Source organism: Vanessa cardui, chromosome 18, assembly GCF_905220365.1.
Source record: "Vanessa cardui chromosome 18, ilVanCard2.1, whole genome shotgun sequence".
NCBI lineage: Eukaryota > Metazoa > Arthropoda > Insecta > Lepidoptera > Nymphalidae > Vanessa > Vanessa cardui.
In genome coordinates this window covers 10,064,768-10,084,932 of record NC_061140.1, presented here as the reverse complement: position 1 = coordinate 10,084,932, position 20,165 = coordinate 10,064,768, and the positions used below count along the sequence as shown (strand labels likewise).

The 20,165-nt window shown below is 31.9% G+C and overlaps 1 protein-coding gene across 1 annotated transcript; it reads left to right on the top strand.

The window, feature by feature from the left end:
- Positions 1-271: 271 nt before the first annotated feature.
- LOC124537464 (putative phosphatidate phosphatase) lies at positions 272-19,925 on the top strand. Its single transcript, XM_047114320.1, has 6 exons — positions 272-550; positions 7,443-7,594; positions 8,287-8,484; positions 13,685-13,837; positions 17,852-18,028; positions 18,716-19,925. The coding sequence occupies exons 1-6, from the start codon at positions 493-495 to the stop codon at positions 18,809-18,811; spliced, it is 834 nt and encodes a 277-aa protein (XP_046970276.1). The 5' UTR covers positions 272-492; the 3' UTR covers positions 18,812-19,925.
- Positions 19,926-20,165: the final 240 nt, after the last annotated feature.

Here is a 20,165-nt window from a genome sequence, read left to right as displayed (position 1 = left end):
ATATTTTATCGAAATAGCCTTTATTTTCTTTGATATTAAGCTCAAACTCAAAAATAAGAACATTCATTTATTTTAGATCCTCCTTGACGCCCACGTATCGACAGGTTGTATATTTTGATTTCACTTTTTCATTTGAGTCATTCAATTTTGAATTTTAAGTGTTAGATAATAAATTCTTATTTGCAATAAAGTACAATGCACACGGGACTTTTCATTCAATGACGGCAGATATGACTAACGCCTACCTTTTATTACAGATTACATTTTATCAAATCCTTTATCATTGAGATTTGTGTTCGCACGCGAATCGGACAATTTCATTGACGAAATTAAAAAGAAATGTTTTAATTAATACTGTTAATACTGACAAGCGTTTAGTGAGATCTGTTTGGTGTAAATTCAAATGTAGAATTCAACAGATAACATAATATAAAAACAAAAGTATAATATTAATCAGTATTTAATATTTTGATGTGGACTAAATAGTTAAGGATGGCTGTGGACAAAATGATATGGAAGATTATTTTGGATATTTTTGTATTAGCTTGTGGTGAGTACATTTTTTTTTTCGATTACTTAGTGAATATAGCGATCGTGTTCCTGTCTTCGTGTGCGTTTATATGTACTTATAAGGAATGTGAAGTGGTACTTGGGCTTGTAACTTTGACTTTGAAATATACATTGCTTGTTGTAAAATCTTTGTAGTAATAAAATCGGATGACAATAAAATAATGTTGTAACTAATGTTTAAAATATATAATGAATTTGTTTATTCAAAATAAAATAAATGAATAAAGTTTTAACATTATTAAATTTTTTGGTGAGCATTTTTTGATTTACTTTCAATGCAAAAATACACTATAATTAACAAACGTGTAAATAATTTAGTCTATACTAATTTAATAAAAGTGATTGAGTGTTTGTATGTATGTATGTCTGTTACACATTTACGGTAAAACCACTGAACGATTTTTACAAAATTTACAAATTTGATTCCTAAGGTAGGAAAGGAAGACAAGGTTCTTTATGCATAACAGCTGACGACCAATGAGCCGCAGGTAACAACTAATATTTATGGTATAGGTTGGCGGACAAGCATATTAGCCACCTGATGGTAAGTGGTCACCATCACCTATATACAATGACGCTGTAAGAAATATTAACTATTCTTTACATCGTCAATATGCCACCAACCTTGGGAACTAAGATGTTATGTCCCTTGTGCCGGTAGTTACACTGGCTCACTCACCCTTCATACCGGAACACAACAATACTGAGTACCTACTGTTATTTAGCGGTAGAATAAGTGATGAGTGGGTGGTACCTACCCAGACGGGCTAGCACAAAGCCCTACCACCAAGTAAATGTAATATATGTATTAATTTCCCAACACTTATTTTAATATAACTTTGCACATATAATACATTTATATTATGAATAATAAATTTTATTCCTGTTTTTATCGCAACTGATTTTATATTTCTAAGCTATTCGCTTACACTACAGCGATGTTCGTACAACTACACACTTGAAACCACATCGTATACATTTTCCTTATATGTTACTGACTTACTTCTGATATGAAGGTTATATGACATTATCTAGTAATTATATCAAAAGGTAAAAAATAGTGATGTGCGTTTGTGTTCTTAGTTAGGCCTTAGGATGCAATTGACAGCAGAGGCAGAAGGGTTGCCAGACTTCCGAATTAAACCGTATATAGTTAGGTAAATTAAATATGTCCGGTATTTCCGGTTGTAGTTTGGTTCTTTACAATCAAACAGTCGTCCACATAAACGATCTTGCTACACTGTACACTGTCACAAGCAGTTGCAGTTAATTTTAATGTTATTTCATTAGAGTTCAGTAGGTTTTCCGATAAACGATCGAACGACCCTGATAATACATTGAAAAAAGTGTGTTGTTGCTAAGATAAAAAAAAAATACAAAAGAGCAATGAAAATAAAAAAAAAACATACTTTTTTAATGGTTCGGCTTATAATTTTCTTTTATTACCTGAAACTTTCATTTCATCCTTTATTAAGCTGGGTATAACAAAAATCTAATTATGAAAATAAGAATCGAGCCTATTTTTCGTGGTTTTTTTTATAGTCTGTTTAAGTATTTTTACTTCGCAACTGAGGCACTATAAAAAAATTCATTCAAAGTAATCCCTTTATAACGTTTTTAGGATCTTTATAATCGAGTGTAATATGAAAAGTAAGAGATTATCTCTTAACAGTCTTTACTTTTTATTATTCTCAAATAAAAATTTAATAATTTGTTTGTGTAAAAAAATTTGTTCTTCAAGGGCGTTGACCCCAAAATAATAAAACTGACAGCTATGGCTCTATGTTATCTCAAAACAAACATTCCATTCCTATCTTTGAAAAAAAAGTTGAATTTTCAACTGTTACAACATACACGATACAATAAGTGTTATCACTGAAATTTATATTAAAAAATATACACGAAGAAATATTATGTGCTATTATTATCTTTAATTAAAATTATCAAATATAATTATCGATACATAAACACGTGGAAGTCACGGGGAATAATTGCAATTGATGAAATGACGACCTCCGTACACCGATTTTCAGGGGTTAGACACTCCGAAGTCCCGGCCGAGTCGATTTTTATTTATTTATTAAGGCAAACACAACAGGTTACAATCACATAGAGAAAATTTCTTAAACATTAATAGTATCGAACAGATTATAACCCTAAGGGTGCATGCACAACATGACGGGATTGCCAATTATTACAGTTAACAAATTCCAATACAGGGGATAACTATGTATTAGTACTAAACAATAATAACAGTAGGTATATCAAGAACATAATAAAATTAAATTACATGGACTAAACAAAAAAAGACAAAAATAAAATATTTAAATTGATATTCAATGACAGTTACACGAATTAAATTTACAAAATGAAAGTAAATAAATGGTATAATAAACAATTTTGGTTTGAATTTACAAAAAAGACAAAAGAAATATAATCGTTAATAATTACATTTTTTTAAATTTACAAATTGCATTTTTAAAATAGACATTTTTTTACAATTTTTACAAAGGTCGCTTGATTTGTATTAAAAATATCAATTTCATGATTATTATTATTAGTCATTTCATTATAAAGAATTTGAAGAACGATTCAGAAGAAGTTCATTAGTTTTCTATGTTGTGTTGGGTCTAAGTGTTTGTGGTGCCGTCGTTAATTGTGATTTTTAATAACACAAGTGCTTTAGCTACTTACGTTGGGATCAGTAATGTATTTGATGCTGTCCAATATTTATATTTTATTTTTATTTTAAAACGGACATTAATAAATAAAAACTTCAAGTACCGTTTAACGTAATAAATATATAATTTACAAAGGCGTGGTGACCACTTACCATCGGGACTCTGTCCGTCCTTATATAAAAAAAAAACTTATGTTAGTTAGCGTAACCCAGAAAAAACATGGCTATAGTAACTTATACTTTGCCTATTTATATCTTGTAATTAAAAACTTTTTACTACGTAGTACTTAATAACTGACTAACTAATAATAAATAATAATAATAAATATGAGACAACATCACATACATTACTCTGATTCCAATTTAAGTAGCTAAAGCACTTGTGTTATGGAAATCAAAAGTAACGACGGTACCACAAACACCCAGACCCAAGACAACATAGAAAACTAATTGTAATCTAAATCGACTCGGACGGGAATCGAACCCGGGACCTCAGAATGGCGTACCCATGAAAACCGGTGTACACACCACTCGACCATGGAGGTCGTATAGAGGTCGTCTGGTATTCCTAATAGACGCTTGTTCTATTTTATTTACATCAGCAATAATCTCATCTACAATATCAAAGATAGTTAAAATCTGTATTTAAATCAAACAATAGACCGTCAAAGTTAACAGTTTGTATACGGAAGAGGCAGTACGGCGTAAAATTGAAACTTCAATGTCGCTAAAATGTTGCGTTTGTAAGCCAATAGGTTCCGATCTAGACTAAAGTTTATGATATTCTTCGTATAAATATTATACATTGTTATTAGCAATTATTATTTTATGGATGGACATTTTCTGAGAGTACAGACCACTAACCAAAATATCTAACTTATTCTGACGTTTAAAACTGCTGATTATATTGTTTTTTCGGTTTGAAAGGTGAGTGAGCCAGTGTAACTACAGGCACCACGGAAATAACTAGTTCGGTCCTGAAATGAATGGCACATAGATCATATAAATATATATAAAGTTTAGTAAAGCGTTTATTTTATCATGTGACTCCTTTGCTCTGATATAAATTAAAGTAAAAAATAAACAAATTGACATTTCAAAATAAACCTATACAAGTGGGACCATTGTGACCACCGATATAATTGGCCAATATTTAATTCGGCTTTGATTGACAGGTAATGATAGATGTAGATTTTAACTGATACGATACCTTTGCAAAAGAAACAAAATATATCAACTCTAACAATAGACTGTAATAAAACTACTAACATAACATTAATGTCACTATATTAATTAACCAATCGATACATATATTATTTATCCGCTTATTGTATATTAAGTATATCCTTTTACCGCCAATCCACGAATGTAGCTTCCTTCTGCCCTCCTCGTTCAAAATCCACCGCCTTTTGTTTTTCTCGTGCCAGGCATTACCAGCTCGGCAAACCACGCCATGAGAGCAAGTGACTGGAGTCCCACAATACGGCGTCGATAACCGAATCAATAATCATACTAATAAATGTTATTCCAATTAAGAAAACATATTTAAAAATCAGAACCGTACTAAATATTATTATTTAAATTAAAATTAGTTATATAAGTATATTTAAAAATCATGACAAGACAAAGCAAAGTCAAAAGGTACGGATGTAAACAACCAGAGCAATAAATTGCTTGACCAATAAAGATATCCATCAAAGTATCGAACTTGTGATCTAGACGACCTTGATACAGCCGGGTATCACTGCTTCTGTATCAACTGATCTTGTATTTATTGGCACTACATATTATCATATACTTATAGAGTTATAGTATTACAATGTAATAATAACATTGAGCTTATCTTTTGATATCATATCTCGAAATGGCATGCGCTGGAGTTTTTATGTAGAATTCGCAAAAGTCCAATGATACTAAAGACCAGTGCATCCCATAATAATATTACGAATACTTTCGTTGTTACAACCGATTCTTCTATGTGACGAGGCAACTCGACATCCCCGTCGTCAAATTCATGTTGTTGTATAGCATAGAATACATGAAGGGATTGTTGGTTGTTGCTTTTCAGTTTCTCGAGCATTAGTTTCATCCCCCGAAGAGTATTAAGGAATCAGGACTGTCAAAAAATTCTTTGAAGATAACTAAATCCTGGAAAAGTCACCATTTAAGAAATAATTAACAATATAGACAATTTTTTTGTCCAATATTCAATAAAATAAACTTTAAAATCTAAACAACCGTTTAATATTGGGTTAATTTGTTATATTTATTGATCTTTAACGTTTTATATATTTTTTTCTTTTTTATTGCACCTTATTAAATCCGGGGCCACTTTCTCATTTGAAGTGGCAACACTTGATAAAATATATCCCGACAGCCTTAGGCTTAAGATTGTCCATAAAACTACATTTCATAATCAGTCCTTTACCTATTAGGCAGTATAAACATGGAAAGTTTTAAATATGAAATAATCGAATCAGTTCTCGGATGGCAGATCAGACACGACCGCAGTGTCGGATTTACAAATCTGCCGCTAGTAGGCTAGTACTAGAAGGCTATTAAATTTTTGCGCCCCTACTTTTTTTTGTAACATTTATGATATGTGTTCTGTCGTCCTCATTCCATCGCATTTTTTCCGTTATTAGTATGATTATAAACTAGGTGATATTTCTGTCAGTTACTAGATTATTTTTCCAATCTGCTATGTAGTGACGAGTATACGGATTACGGGCGTAATGTGTGTACATATAATTATAAGTTTTTTTTTTTATTTCTGTAAGATAATAACAAATTTGGGCAAAATTTGCCGCCCCTCTAAATCTGCCGCCCTAGGCTCCAGCCTACTTAGCCTTGGTATTGGTAAATCCGCCATTGCACGACCGAAAAAAACCCATAAAAATTACAACAACTAGCTCTTAGTATTTTTCTATTCAAGTTCATGTAAAATGTATACGTACTGTTATGTATATTTTTATCTATTATCTTTTATAATCTATAAAAAAAACTAGAACAAATCACTCGACAACGTTCTCTGGGAATTGTTTTATCTTATCGTATTAATTAAATAATTACATATTTTTACATACCTTGAAATCAATTATACATCATATGATTTGTTCATATGAGTCAGTGGTAATCTCTTCGCTACGATGAAATACCAAGCAATGTTTGTAATTTTCCCATCGGATCATAAATTCATTTTCAGGTTCAGCTGATAGACCATATATTTTTTCTTTTTTGTATAGTATAGGTTGGCGGACGAGCATATGGGCCAACTGATGGTAAGTCACCATCACCCTTAGAAAATGACGCTGTAAGAAATATTAACTATTCCTTACATCATCAGTGTGCCACCAACCTTAGGAACTAAGATATTATGTCCCTTGTGCCTGTAGTTAAACTGGCTCACTCACCCTTCAAACCGGAACACAGCAATACTGAGTACTGTTATTTGGTGGTAGAATAACTGATGAGTGGTTGTTACCAACCCAGACGAGCTTGCACAAAGCCCTACCACCAAGTATATATTGGTCTATCAGCTGAACCTTCGATTTTACCCGCGATAAATTACCCCTGAGGAGAACAATTTCGAATAAAAGCTGATATCTACACCCTGTAAGGAACCTATGTACCTGAAAAATTTAAAGTTGTCCGTATTATAATTTCTCAGATTTCTTTCATATACATAAATAGAATAAGATCAGCACTAGTTCTGCTATAACTAAATAGAAAATATTTTTTATCAAACAACTTAATAAATTAGTTTATATAAAGACTTTAAGCTAAAACTTGGCAGTGTACTAAAACTATGCAACTAAGACGGGACCACCTTGAAGCTTAACTAAGCCCAACATAAAAACAATTATCATGAGCTGTTAATAAACAATGAACCCGAAAATATAGACAAAAAATTCACATAAATCAAATTGAAAATCATTTATTTTTTAAATACGAATTGAAAATGTTTAAATAAATAAGGAGTTGAAACTTGAAAGAGTGTTTATATCTACATAATATAATATAATATAATCTTCATCTTAATATACCCGTTATACTAGTAATTAGGCAAACCAATACATAACATACATGGTGTATAATTTAACATATATTTCTCATTATGCTCAAAGTTAACTGAGCGAACATTTTGTAACAGGCGTAGAACAAATCTTAACGTTTTCCTACTTTTTTCCAGTGGGGGTACCGTTGCTGATGTTGCATCTATTCGCTGAGCCATACCACCGCGGTTACTTCGCAGACGATGACAGCTTGAAGTTACCATATAAAGAGCAGACGATATCCGAAGCTGTCCTGGCGGGAGTCGGATTCGCTTTAATTGTAGCTACGGTAACTCGATACTATATTTCATTATGTTAAATCGTATAAATTCTGCTTTGAGTATTTTTGTAAAGATTATTTTCATAAGACTCAAATTATGCGAGTTAAAGAGTTATCGGAGATATTATTCTACTATACACTATTGATTTTCTATCTCACTCTGACACGTATGATATTCATATGTTATATACATATATCTCTATATTTTATGACAGAACAGCTACTAAGTCATCTTATAGTAATGTGAGGAATATTACATATTAATAAAAAGTAGTAAATATGACTCTCAATTGTGTACTTATACAGATGAGTTGTCTTTTCTCACCTGTGCATACATAGCTAAATCATAATTACTCAATCCATAAATAAGTAAAAAAATTGACTAATACTATCTGAATAAGAAAGAAACTACAAATTTTCTATGACTCATAATACGTCAACAATATGTCAGAAATACAAATTTCGCGCCAAATTACCTTTGGCGCGAAATTTGTGAGAGGCGATCGCCCTTTTTTTATTGGATAACGCTACAAGGTATTTAATAATTAGGCGGTAAAATATATATGTTTAAAATTTTTGCTAGAGTCCTCCGTGTTTGAAAATATAATTACTTTAACAGCTTTATTGTTGTTAAACATCTAATAATAATGAGTAATATTATATGAAAAATACGATAGGCCTTGAATGAATCTTATTTATAGGTTGTAGTAGTCGAAATAGTCCGCGACAAGCAAGGAAAGGGCGTCGGCGAGAAGTTCCTCTCTGGCTCGTTGATATCGGGATGGCTGTGGGAAAGTTATACGACGATTGGCGTGTTTGCCTTCGGCGCGGCGTGCCAACAGATGACCGTAAACTCCGCCAAATACGTCATTGGACGACTAAGACCTCATTTCTTTGATGTAAGTGTTTTTTTAATCTCCTAATATACTATCCTTATACGTTGGTACCAGCTGTACCCATGGCTTTATTTGCGTAGAAAATATGAATATATGTACAAACATATAATATTATATGGATGTAAGACCTCTTTGAGTACAAAACCTTTTTTCAATTAAAATATTTCCTATTATAAAAAAGCCTATGTCCTTTCTCAGGTTTCTCATGTCTAGGTCGGTCTAGTAGTTTTGACGTGAAAGCGAGACAGACAGTCAAAGATACCTTCGCATTTATAATATAAGCATAGACAGCATATTCTTTACAACGTCCATGTTCTCAACTGGTTTGTCCTAACATTTATATATGTCCAAAAATCCACGACAACACGTTTGAGATAATTTCTGTCTCGCACAACAATCCTGTGGTATCAGCTTTCATCAGTGGTTTTTCCAAACCGATACGACTTGGGAATCTTCAAGAAAAAAGCGTATATATTTATTAAAGGCCGCACCTACAAACACTCAGATGATGCAGGTGTCCATAGGTGGCTTCTAGAGTGATACTTAGTCTTACAAATTTCAAATTACTAATGACACAAAGAAAAACTTCGCGAGTAACTTCATAACGAACGCGGCTTAGCCAATATTGAACAGATTATCTAAGTTTTGAAAGGCCTTCTTTAAGTGGTAATTTTATTATAAATAATAAAAAAATGATATTATTACTAAACACTGCTTACAACTCTCTAAATATACCTAAACTATTGTACTCATACGATTGGGGGCATACAGAGAAATTGTAATTATTTATATTATATTATTTATTTATTTATGCTATAGTTTTTTGTGTGTTAAGTGCGTCTTGTCATTTCTTTTAATAAAGAGAAATTTTAATTTATATACCAGTGTTCACTCGAGAGTTATTATTTTGATTGTTCTATTGTGCATAAAATAAATATATTTATTATTATTTACGATACGGTATTAAGCGTTACTAAAAAGTACATGTGCTGTTTACCTGATGGTAAATGCATGTTATGAATAATGCATAGATAAGATTTATTACCTTTAAAATATAATATGAGTCGATAACAATGCAATGAGAAAGTGAAAAGTAACTATGAAATACCATACGTAATTGTTCCAAGTACTAAGTTAATAATTATAATAAAATGTTTTGCCAAATTGATTTTACTGTTTTGTTAACCCTACTTTATAAGGGACTTTTACCTCGTCTATTCGTATACGTATCCACTTATCACTAATTATTTTACTAAACAACACTATTTGTATTGTTGTGTTCCAATTTAAAGAATTAGTAACTCAGTGTAATTACAGTTGATTTAAGAATTACTTTATTTTTCCTTATCACCGATGTCTATGGATGTGATATTGATTTACCATAAGGTGGCTAATTTGCCAGTCTGACTATCTATAATAGAAATATATAATAGTTAATAGAATTGCAAATATTACTCTATATCACGATGCCAAATTCAATATTATTTTTTCTTTATCAAAGTATATAACACATAGGGATAAACCCAATGATATTCTAATAAACAGTACCCTTAGTACGAGTTTGACAGTTAACTTCATGTAATTTACTTTCGGTTTTCTTTTCATACAAATCCTATCAGCGCCCCAAGCGTAAACGCAGAGGAACTAAAATCGGCAGTACGAGTTTTTATTACTAACGTTATCGACTTCGAAGTCGAAATAACGCGCGGTTTTCGACATTTTGGTAGTACGAGTAACACTTTTGACAGATTTACGCAAGTAAATTGACGTTTTCGTTACTTTCTTATCGAGTTTGAACTCACTGAATTTATTTCGGTGAGCGTCAGTGAAACCTATTTTTGAAAATTAATTACTAAACATGTGAGGCAATATAATGCTTGAAAACTAGCTACAACTGTTACGGTAGTCTTTTAGAACATTAAAAAACAACGAAACTGAATTCTGCGGTGAAATTTATCTTTAATTAGCCGTATTTTAAACTAACATATTTTCTTGAGAATTGCCTTAGAAAATGTTAATATTTTTTTGCGATAACATGTGAAGAAGAAATGAGTTATAAATATTAACTTATTTTCAATATATTTACAAATATGATACAAACGCAAGGTGAGTCTAAATATAACATATATTTTTAAATGGCATGCTAATGTATTATTTAATTACATCGAAAATAAATGATAATAATGTAAAAGAGTATAATTCAATTATCATAATATCATAAAATCGCTTAAACAAAATAGTAAAACAAGTTATAATTGAAATATGTATATTGTTTAAATGAGTATTTTCAAAAACATCAAAAATACTTAACTTATTTTTGTTATTATTCCTAACAATATTGGTAGCAGTTGAGAATGCTTTGAAGGTATGATGGGGATCATGCAAAGTATAAGTAACTGTCATTCTTTAGTGTAATCATTATTAATAAAAATATATATATTTTTCAGGCTATGAGTGAATCAATCCTTTATTTAGAGCAGCTATACTATTATTAATGATGATTTGGTGCAGACAATATCCAAGAAACAAGTGACCATGCATTGAACAGTTACCTACGTCTCTATATAATTTCCTTTTGATTTAATTCAAACAATAAATATACTGAAAAGTGGATTTGTCTCTTTATTGAATATCTATTATTTTCTACGATATTGTAAAATTAAATTAAATTGAGAATGATTTAAAAAATATGCATTATTATATTAGAAACATTTATAGGTACATTATTATACTATTATGTATGTATATTATATGTTTATATTAAATTATATATACATTATTATTACACTCAATAAATGCTTGTAACTATTGTTTTGAATTCTCATAAATAATCAACGTCAAAAACACTCATTGCTTAAAAACATAGAATGTTATTTATCCTTTTTCTAAAAGGAAAAATATAAATAACAATAGTAGTATAAAACAGATAATTAAAACTATTAACTCTTTATTGTTTAATGTAAATCAGTAACTTCATGTATATAGTGCATATAATTATATTTTAGGAAAAATAAAACTAATTAAGAGAAAGTAATTGTTAGGTATTTGTTTTCAATATATTAAACTTTATTTTCACAATGATTCTTGGAGTTAAGAGTGTTGGATGTAATGTCACACTGGAAAATCAATAACTATTGTTTTGATTTCTCTCAAATAATCAACTTCAAAAACACTCATAGCTTAATAAAATAGAATGTTGTTATTTATACTTTCTCAATTATGGGGTATATTAAAACAATGAACTCTTTATTGTTAAATTTAAATAAAAAGCTTTATATATGTAGTATATTTATAATTATATTTTAGGAAAAATAAAAACACAAATTACGATAGTAATTATAAGGTATTTGTTTTCTGTATATTAAACTTTATTTTCACAATGATTCTTGGAGGTAAGAGTGATAGATGTAGCATCACACTGGAAAATCAATAACTATTGTTTTGATTTCTGTCATAAATAATCAACTTCAAAAATACTCATTGCTTAATAAAATAGAATGTTGTTACTTATACTTTTTCTATTATGGGGTATATTAAAACAGTCAATTAAAACTATGAACACTTTGTTGTTTAATGTAAATAAAGACCTTTATATATGTTATATACATAATTATATTTTAGGACAAATAAAAAACAAATTAAGGTAGTAATTATTAGGTATTTGTTTTCTATATATTAAACTTTATTTTAACAATGATTCTTGGAATTAAGAGTGATAGATGTAGCATCACACTAGAAAATGCAGCACAGATGTATTTGTATTATCTAGGCTTGTTTTTCTTCTTTGGAACTGTAATCACAAAAAATATTTTTTATTAATACATTCACAAACATATAAGTCATGATCATGGAATTATTTAAATCTAAGTGAACCCTAATTGAAATATAATTAATAAAGGCCATAATACATAATGGCAATTAGACATGCATATTATTGTAGTATATTGAAATAGTTTGTATTTAATTAGGATAATATCGAAATAACAAAATAATTTAAGCATAACTTTGAATTGAGATGAAGGTCACTTTATTTTAAATTAAACTTAATAAACAGGAAATAAAAACAATAATTTAAATATAGAATAAACGTGTTCGCAAACTAATTTTACTTATTAATAGATGCTCTAAATATGTATAAGTATATCAACGTAAAATTGTAAGGAGAATTCAATTAACAATATTTGTAGGTCAGTTATAGTTTAACACAAATTCCTCTATATTAATAACAATATTCACTGTTTATATATTTTTTAAACGTTTAGAATTTTTATTATAAACTTACGGTCCTTACAATTATTACGTATCGTTTTATTTATTTAATGTAATAATAAATTTATGTTTACGTACCTCTTGATGAATTTTATAATATAATTAATCTTTCAAACAATGTTTCAGTGTAATTTCTTTTCTTTTCACTGCTATTACTTATAACACTTAAAAATTAAAGCATTCACCGTTCTATTTCTTACAGTAATGTAAACAGTGTAAAATACGATAAGATAACCTTAAAATTTTTAAAGACATTAGACAATACTTTGCGAGAAATGTCAAATACAAGAAAAATGACAAAATATTTTTTTTCACTCTTTTTAGCGCGTGTAAGTGAGACGGAAATATGAATTGTGTGGTAGTCTTTTTCGAGTAGCTCGATGGCTATCATGGTTTTAACGCAAACGAGTAATGTCAAACTTATACTATCGAATTCAAATACTTCGTAAACGTTTTCGAATAGACGATACGTTATTAACGCAAGAAGTATTGAAACTCGTACTAGGGGTACAGATATGTTATACCCATACTAAACAACAGAAAAAAGTGTGCCGCGCCGGGGACCGTTTATTTTACATTTCGTTACAAGTAAAAAGGATAGCTTGATAAAAACAATAAATAAAAGGGATAACTAGATGTTTAAATTACGCAAAACGTATTACTACGTAATTATGACGTATTAAAACGTATTACTACGTAAAACGACTAAAGGCAAACGTCCCAATTAGGACGTTTTCTAGTCTTCACTTTTTGCGCGTTAATAACATATTTGTTTACTACAACATCATTGGGATAAGCCAAAGAAAAACAATAGGCTACAAGAGTCTCAAATGGTGTTTCAGATTCACGTTTAACCACTGGACTTAAAACTTAACATCTGGTTATTTTAAGTTAATATAATCAGTAATATAAAACACATATTATTGTTTTTCAGGTATGCAAGCCATACACATCAAACTTGAATAATTCTGGTTACATCGAAGACTTCAGTTGCGCAAACACGGACGCAGCCCAGCTGAAGGACATGAGGCTGTCGTTCCCGAGCGCTCATTCAAGCTTCGCGATGTACACCGCCATTTTCTTCATCGTAAGTCGTTATTTCCTAGCAAGATAAAAATTTTAACAAAAAGAAAAACCGACTTCAAACAAAACACTATTTTTAAACAAATGAATATGCACGAAAAAGTAATAAAAATAATTGCGTATTCAACATATTTTTTAGAGTCTTCCTAAGTTAAATGAAATGAAAAATATTAGACTACTTAAAAGTCGATTAACGATTATATAATGTAGTTATAGTTATTGGTATATTTGGAGCCGGTGTCAGCCACGGTGCCCTTGCCCCAACAATCAAAAGAAAGAAGCGATACGAGCTCCTTGATTGATCCAGTATATTATTGTGTAAAAGGTAATTTGTAAAAAACATATTTGTTAAAGTATTCTCGTATTGTTTTTTGATAGATATACTGTAGGGTTTTATTGGCTGACACCGATTCCAAATATAACAATAATTATAACTACATGATATAATCGTTAATCGACTTTTAAGTAGTCTAATATTTTTCATTTCATTTAACTTAGGAAGACTCTAAAAAATATGTTGAATACGCAATTATTTTTATTACTTTTTCGTGCATATTCATTTGTTTAAAAATAGTGTTTTGTTTGAAGTCGGTTTTTCTTTTTGTTAAAATTTTTATTTATTTTTTGATTTTAAGTGAAGCTGATGTTGACTAACTAATTTTTTTTTAATATCCATAGATTAAGCGTTCCGTTTATATGAGTCAGAAACTAGTTCGAGGACAATTTCAAAGGAAACTTGCGAATAAAGCAAAAATAGACTTTCGAAAATGCGGATTTAATACGTCACGCGGCGTAAACTACAAGGATCCCTCGAAAGAGCTGTAATCGAACTCAGCAAAAAAACTTTGAAAAAGACCAACTATATTTCGTACATCATATGACATCACATCACATACACAAAATTTGATTAAAGATAGTAAGAAATTCTGCCCCATATCGCACCCTAACTGCGAGCCGTATAGGAGTTCCATCACTACATAGTATAATCAAAGTCGCTTTCTTTGTCCCTATATCTTTAAATCTACGCAACGGATTTTGATGCGGTTTTTTTTAATACATAGTGTGATTCAAGGGGAAGGTTTGTGTGTATAAAACATGAACAATATAGTAAAGAAACACTGATAATTTTAGAAGTTTGCGATATGATGTCGTAAATAAACAAATTCTGTAGTATATTTAGTATCAGTATTGCACCCGTGCGAAGCTGGGGTGGGTAGCTAGTTGATTATAATATTCGACTATGATAATTACATAAACATAACCACCTTACGGAAGGTGACTCAAATATCCAAATTACCTATAAATAAAAGATTCGACTGAGTATCGCTAACGTGCTCCTCAGAACTGTTCCGTTCGCTTCCGTTCCGTTACTTTGTCATGGATCCTGTGCTCAGAACCTTACCAAACTTTCACCAAATTACCCTTGAAGTATATATTTTATAATAAAAAAAGAATTATCAAAATTGGTTAACGTGATTTTCAGTTATTCACCTATTTGTCGCGCATATACATAATGCAAATTTAAGACTTATGTCGTTTTCATATGGGGTACCCATATGAAAAAAATCATCGGAAAAAAATTTAAAAAAAATGGGACCCCACGGGAAGCACTACCTTTCAAACAAAAAAAGAATTATCAAAATCGGTCCACCCAGTGATAAGTTATGAGGTAACAAACATAAAAAAAAAAAAAAAAAAATACAGACGAATTGATAACCTCCACCTTTTGGAAGTCGGTTGAAAAGTTAGTAAAGGCAGGTTTGTTGGTGAATGACCATATTTCTAAATTTGTTGTGTGCCTATGCCGTGTACCTATCGTTCCTAGGGATTTAAGCTTGCTTCACACCATATTTCCATAATTATCAACTGTAGACAGGCACAAACTAACTATATACGAATATTTATAATATTAGGATGAAATATTTTTTTCCAAACCGGTGATATAAATAAATTAAAGCTGTTTATATGGATACTGTATTTTTGTATATCAGTGTAAATATTTATAACATAAAATAACCGAGTATTTTTTATTTATTTTTTTATTTCATTCCTAAGCTGTATGGCTATCAAGAGGCCAGCACCGTCCATAGATTTCGTTTCTGATAGATAGCAACATACAAAGTACTAAAAATTATATAATTCACTAATTCGTTACCAGCCACTTACCACATACCCCTCAAAACAGAATCATAGTGCTAGAATATCGATCTTGCACGAAGTACTAACTTAACTTTTATCTTTTATTAATATAGGAATTAATAATATTAAATGCTTAAATACATTCAAATATTAATTAAAAATAGTTACTGTATAAATCTTGACCGCGTAGAATGGCAATCCTACATATTAGGCGTCGTCCCGAACTCATGGAAGACAGCTTTGGTGCACCCGATCCCTAAAAAAGGCAACCGCTCAGATCCGTCCAATTATAGGCCTATAGCCATCACCTCCTTGCTCTCCAAGGTAATGGAGTCCCTTATTAACTGCCAGCTCCTGCGGTACCTAGAGGAGAATCAGCTGATTAGTGACCGCCAGTACGGTTTCCGTCGGGGTCGCTCAGCCGGTGATCTTCTAGTTTACCTTACTCACAGGTGGGCTGAAGCAGTTGAGAGCAAGGGGGAGGCATTAGCAGCCAGCTTGGACATAGCGAAGGCCTTCGATCGTGTATGGCACAAAGCGCTTCTTTCGAAGCTTCCTTCCTATGGGCTTCCCGGGAAATTATGCAATTGGATTACCAGCTTTTTGGCAGATCGGAGCATCAAGGTCGTTGTCGACGGTGCATGCTCTGACTTAAAATTCGTCAATGCTGGTGTTCCACAAGGCTGCGTCCTATCACCCACTCTGTTTCTTCTGCATATCAATGATTTGTTGCAAATCGGGAACATTCATTGCTATGCAGACGACAGTACCGTTGACACCTTATACACCGGCCGCGCTAATATTTCTCGGGAAAACGTCGAAGAAAACCGGAACAAACTTGTGTCTGAAATCGAGTCTTCGTTAAACGAAGTCTCGAACTGGGGCCGGCTAAATTTAGTCTATTTCAACCCCAAAAAGACGCAAGTTTGCGCGTTAACCGCTAAAAAAACACCATTTGTCGTATCTCCACGATTTGAGAACATCCCGATAGCCGCTACAGGTAGTATCGGAATACTTGGCGTTGATATTTCGAGCCTCGTTCAGTTCCGCGGTCAATTGGAAGGCAAAGCCAAATTGGCTTCAAAGAAGCTCGGTGTGCTCAGCAAGGCGAGACAGTATTTCACGTCGGCCCATCGCCTAAAACTTTACAAGGCGCAAATTCGGCCTCACATGGAGTACTGCTCTCACCTCTGGGCGGGTGCTCCCCAGTACCAGCTCCTTCCATTTGACCGCATCCAACGTAGAGCGGCTCGAGTTATCGACGATCAAGCCCTTTCCGATCTCCTTGATCCTTTGGCTTTGCGTAGAGATGTTGGATCACTCTGCATCTTCTACCGAATTTTTCACGGGGAATGTTCCGAGGAATTGTTCGGATTAATCCCGGCTGCTGAATTTCACCTTCGGACATCTCGCCAAAACTCTAAGTTTCACCCGCACCACCTTGATGTCCGAAAATCCACAACAGCGCGATTTCTCAGACATTTTCTACCTCGCACAACTACTTTGTGGAACCAGCTTTCGCCGGCGGTTTTTCCGAACCGATACGACATGGGAGCCTTCAAGAAAAGAGCGTACTCCTTTCTTAAAGGCCGGCAACGCACCTGCAAGCCCCCTGGTGTTGCAGATGTCCATGGGCGGTGGTAGTCACTTTCCATCAGGTGAGCCTCCTGCTCGTTTGCCACCTATGCCATAAAAAAAAAAAAAAAAAAAAAAAAAGAATGGTGGCAAAAAAGCTAGCAGCATTTCCCCGTTGGATCGTAATTCCGATCCTCTGGACAAAAAACTAACCAGTACTCCTGTTTCCAGGGAAGGAAAAAAAAGTAATACATGAAAAAAAAACTTCATAATTAATATAAAATTTATTTTCATATTTAAACAGTTCTACGTACAAGTGAAAGGCAGATGGCGGGGATCAAAGCTGTTAAGGCACGGGGTACAGTTTGCTGTGCTGATTGCTGCGTGGTACGTGGGGCTGTCGCGGGTGGTAGACCACATGCACCACTGGAGCGATGTGGCGGTCGGCTTCGCTGTCGGTGCTCTCTACGGAGTTATTGTGGTAGGTTATCCATTCTATACCAACACAATAATAACAAAGTACATTGACTATATAATATATGACTATATCATCTGGGCTATGGCCTCCTCTCCCTCTTGAGGAGAAGGTTTGGAACATATTCCACCACGCTGTTCCAGTGCGGGTCGGTGGAATACACATGTGGCAGAATTTCAATGAAATTAGACACATGCAGGTTTCCTCACGATTTTTTCCTTCACCACCGAGCACGAGATGAATCATAAACACAAATTAAGCACATGAATATTCAGTGGTGCTTGCCTGGGTTTGAACACGCAATCATTGGTTAAGATGCACGCGTTCTTACCAATTGGCCATCTCGACCCACTTTTTAAAAAAAAATAAGTTATTATGAATTTAAACACTATTTCCTTTATGTGTAAAAATAATAAATGAACTTTTCTAAAATAAAAATACTGCATGAAGCAACTAATATTGTTTAAAGCGATATTTTTTTTTAAATGTATAATCATTCCTATAGTAAAGCAGACACAAAGTGATTAAAGTTTTTTTTTAATGCATAATCATTCCTATAAAAAAGCAGACACATGTAGATTTCCTTACGATGTTAACCTTCACTACTGCGAATGAAGATTAAAGAAAATTCCCATCCTCCTCACTGAGACTCGTATCAAAATTACTATATTTCTCTAATTCTATTTTTTTCAGTTTGTATATATATTGAAACCTAAGAAGTACGGTCTTCCTGGAACTTGGGAGATCACTCAACCGGAAATCCTACCGAGACCGGTGCTCTCGCGGTGATCGCTCGTACATTGAATAACAAATAATGATGAAACTTAAACAATGACAAAAGACTAAATACGAGATTGACATTTAAAATGTATATTAATGTTATTAACTTCACAAAGCACAACTGCGTGGTAAGATTGTCAGCAACAGAACTCCTTACAGATTATATTTTATAGTGTTTTTGACATATCATAAACATTTTTGTACAGAAGTGTATTGACGTTGATTGGTTCCTTATAGTGTCAGGCACTGCTGTCGACCAATGACCATTCAGATAGTAAATTTAGTAAACTGATTTCAACCAATGTATAACAATTAAAATATTTAATAGCCAGTACACTTCTGTCTAAAATTGTTAAAATGTAATATAATATGTTAAATAAAAATAAATAATTGGCATTTATTAAATTGTTAAATAAGGTTGATTACTAAAAAGAAAAGTTTATATAATTTCTATTGATGTTATGAATACTTACGACGTATTATATTGTAGTGACAATTGTATTGATTAGTTTTAACGAAATATAACGAAACCTTCGTACGAGCTTAACGACTTTTTGAGAATTTCAAATGAGAAAACAGACAGACACAACGAACAATAAATTTGGTCGCTTAACATTATATAATAACGTTACTGTCGCAGCAAAATGTATCTTATTGTATAATATGTTAAGTCTTAAATTAAATGAACTTTATAGTACATAAAATATTCGACATTTAATATCGTAACTATATTTAATGTAAAGTCAAAAGGTATGAAATTTATAAATAAAAATAAAAGTAAGTTACATTTACGTGATCAGTTACAGATAAACACATACAAATGTTTTTGGGGTGATTTGTTAAACAAAACTTTGTTTTCTTTGGAATGTAAATAAACAATGATAAATGTCTAGCCTAACATCCTCATCAAAAGGCTTATAAATAATAGCGTTTACATACGACGTTTTAAACTTACAGTAGCTATTAGCACCTTAAATAGTAAAACCTCGCTACGCTATGGCTGACAAATATACAGAGCTTCTAGGTGGGTTCTAACCTACATGCCTTAAATACTGAGTAAGCTCAGTCATGATTTAATTGATAAAATAAATGATTTTGAATTGATAAAAAATATACAGTAAATACATATATATTACAATTTTATACTAGTCTACAATTTCATTTGTGATAAATCGTACAAAACTAGACGAGAATAGAAGTTCATACATTATTTTTAAATATACATTTGAATACATAGTAGTTTCTTCTTATTAAAGGATTGAGTTTGGGAGCCGGGGTTTTACGAAATATATATTTTTTTACTCTGTGGTAGCGCTTAGTGCAAGTGTGTCTGGATAGGTACCAAATCATCACATATACCATC

Bases quoted from the DNA above. Each gene is read 5' to 3' on its own strand.
- LOC124537464 (XM_047114320.1), top strand. From the start codon at position 493: ATGGCTGTGGACAAAATGATATGGAAGATTATTTTGGATATTTTTGTA. The intron at 7,595-8,286 runs GTAACTCGATAC...TCTTATTTATAG, and splicing joins TCGCTTTAATTGTAGCTACG to GTTGTAGTAGTCGAAATAGT. The intron at 13,838-17,851 runs GTAAGTCGTTAT...ATATTTAAACAG, and splicing joins ACACCGCCATTTTCTTCATC to TTCTACGTACAAGTGAAAGG.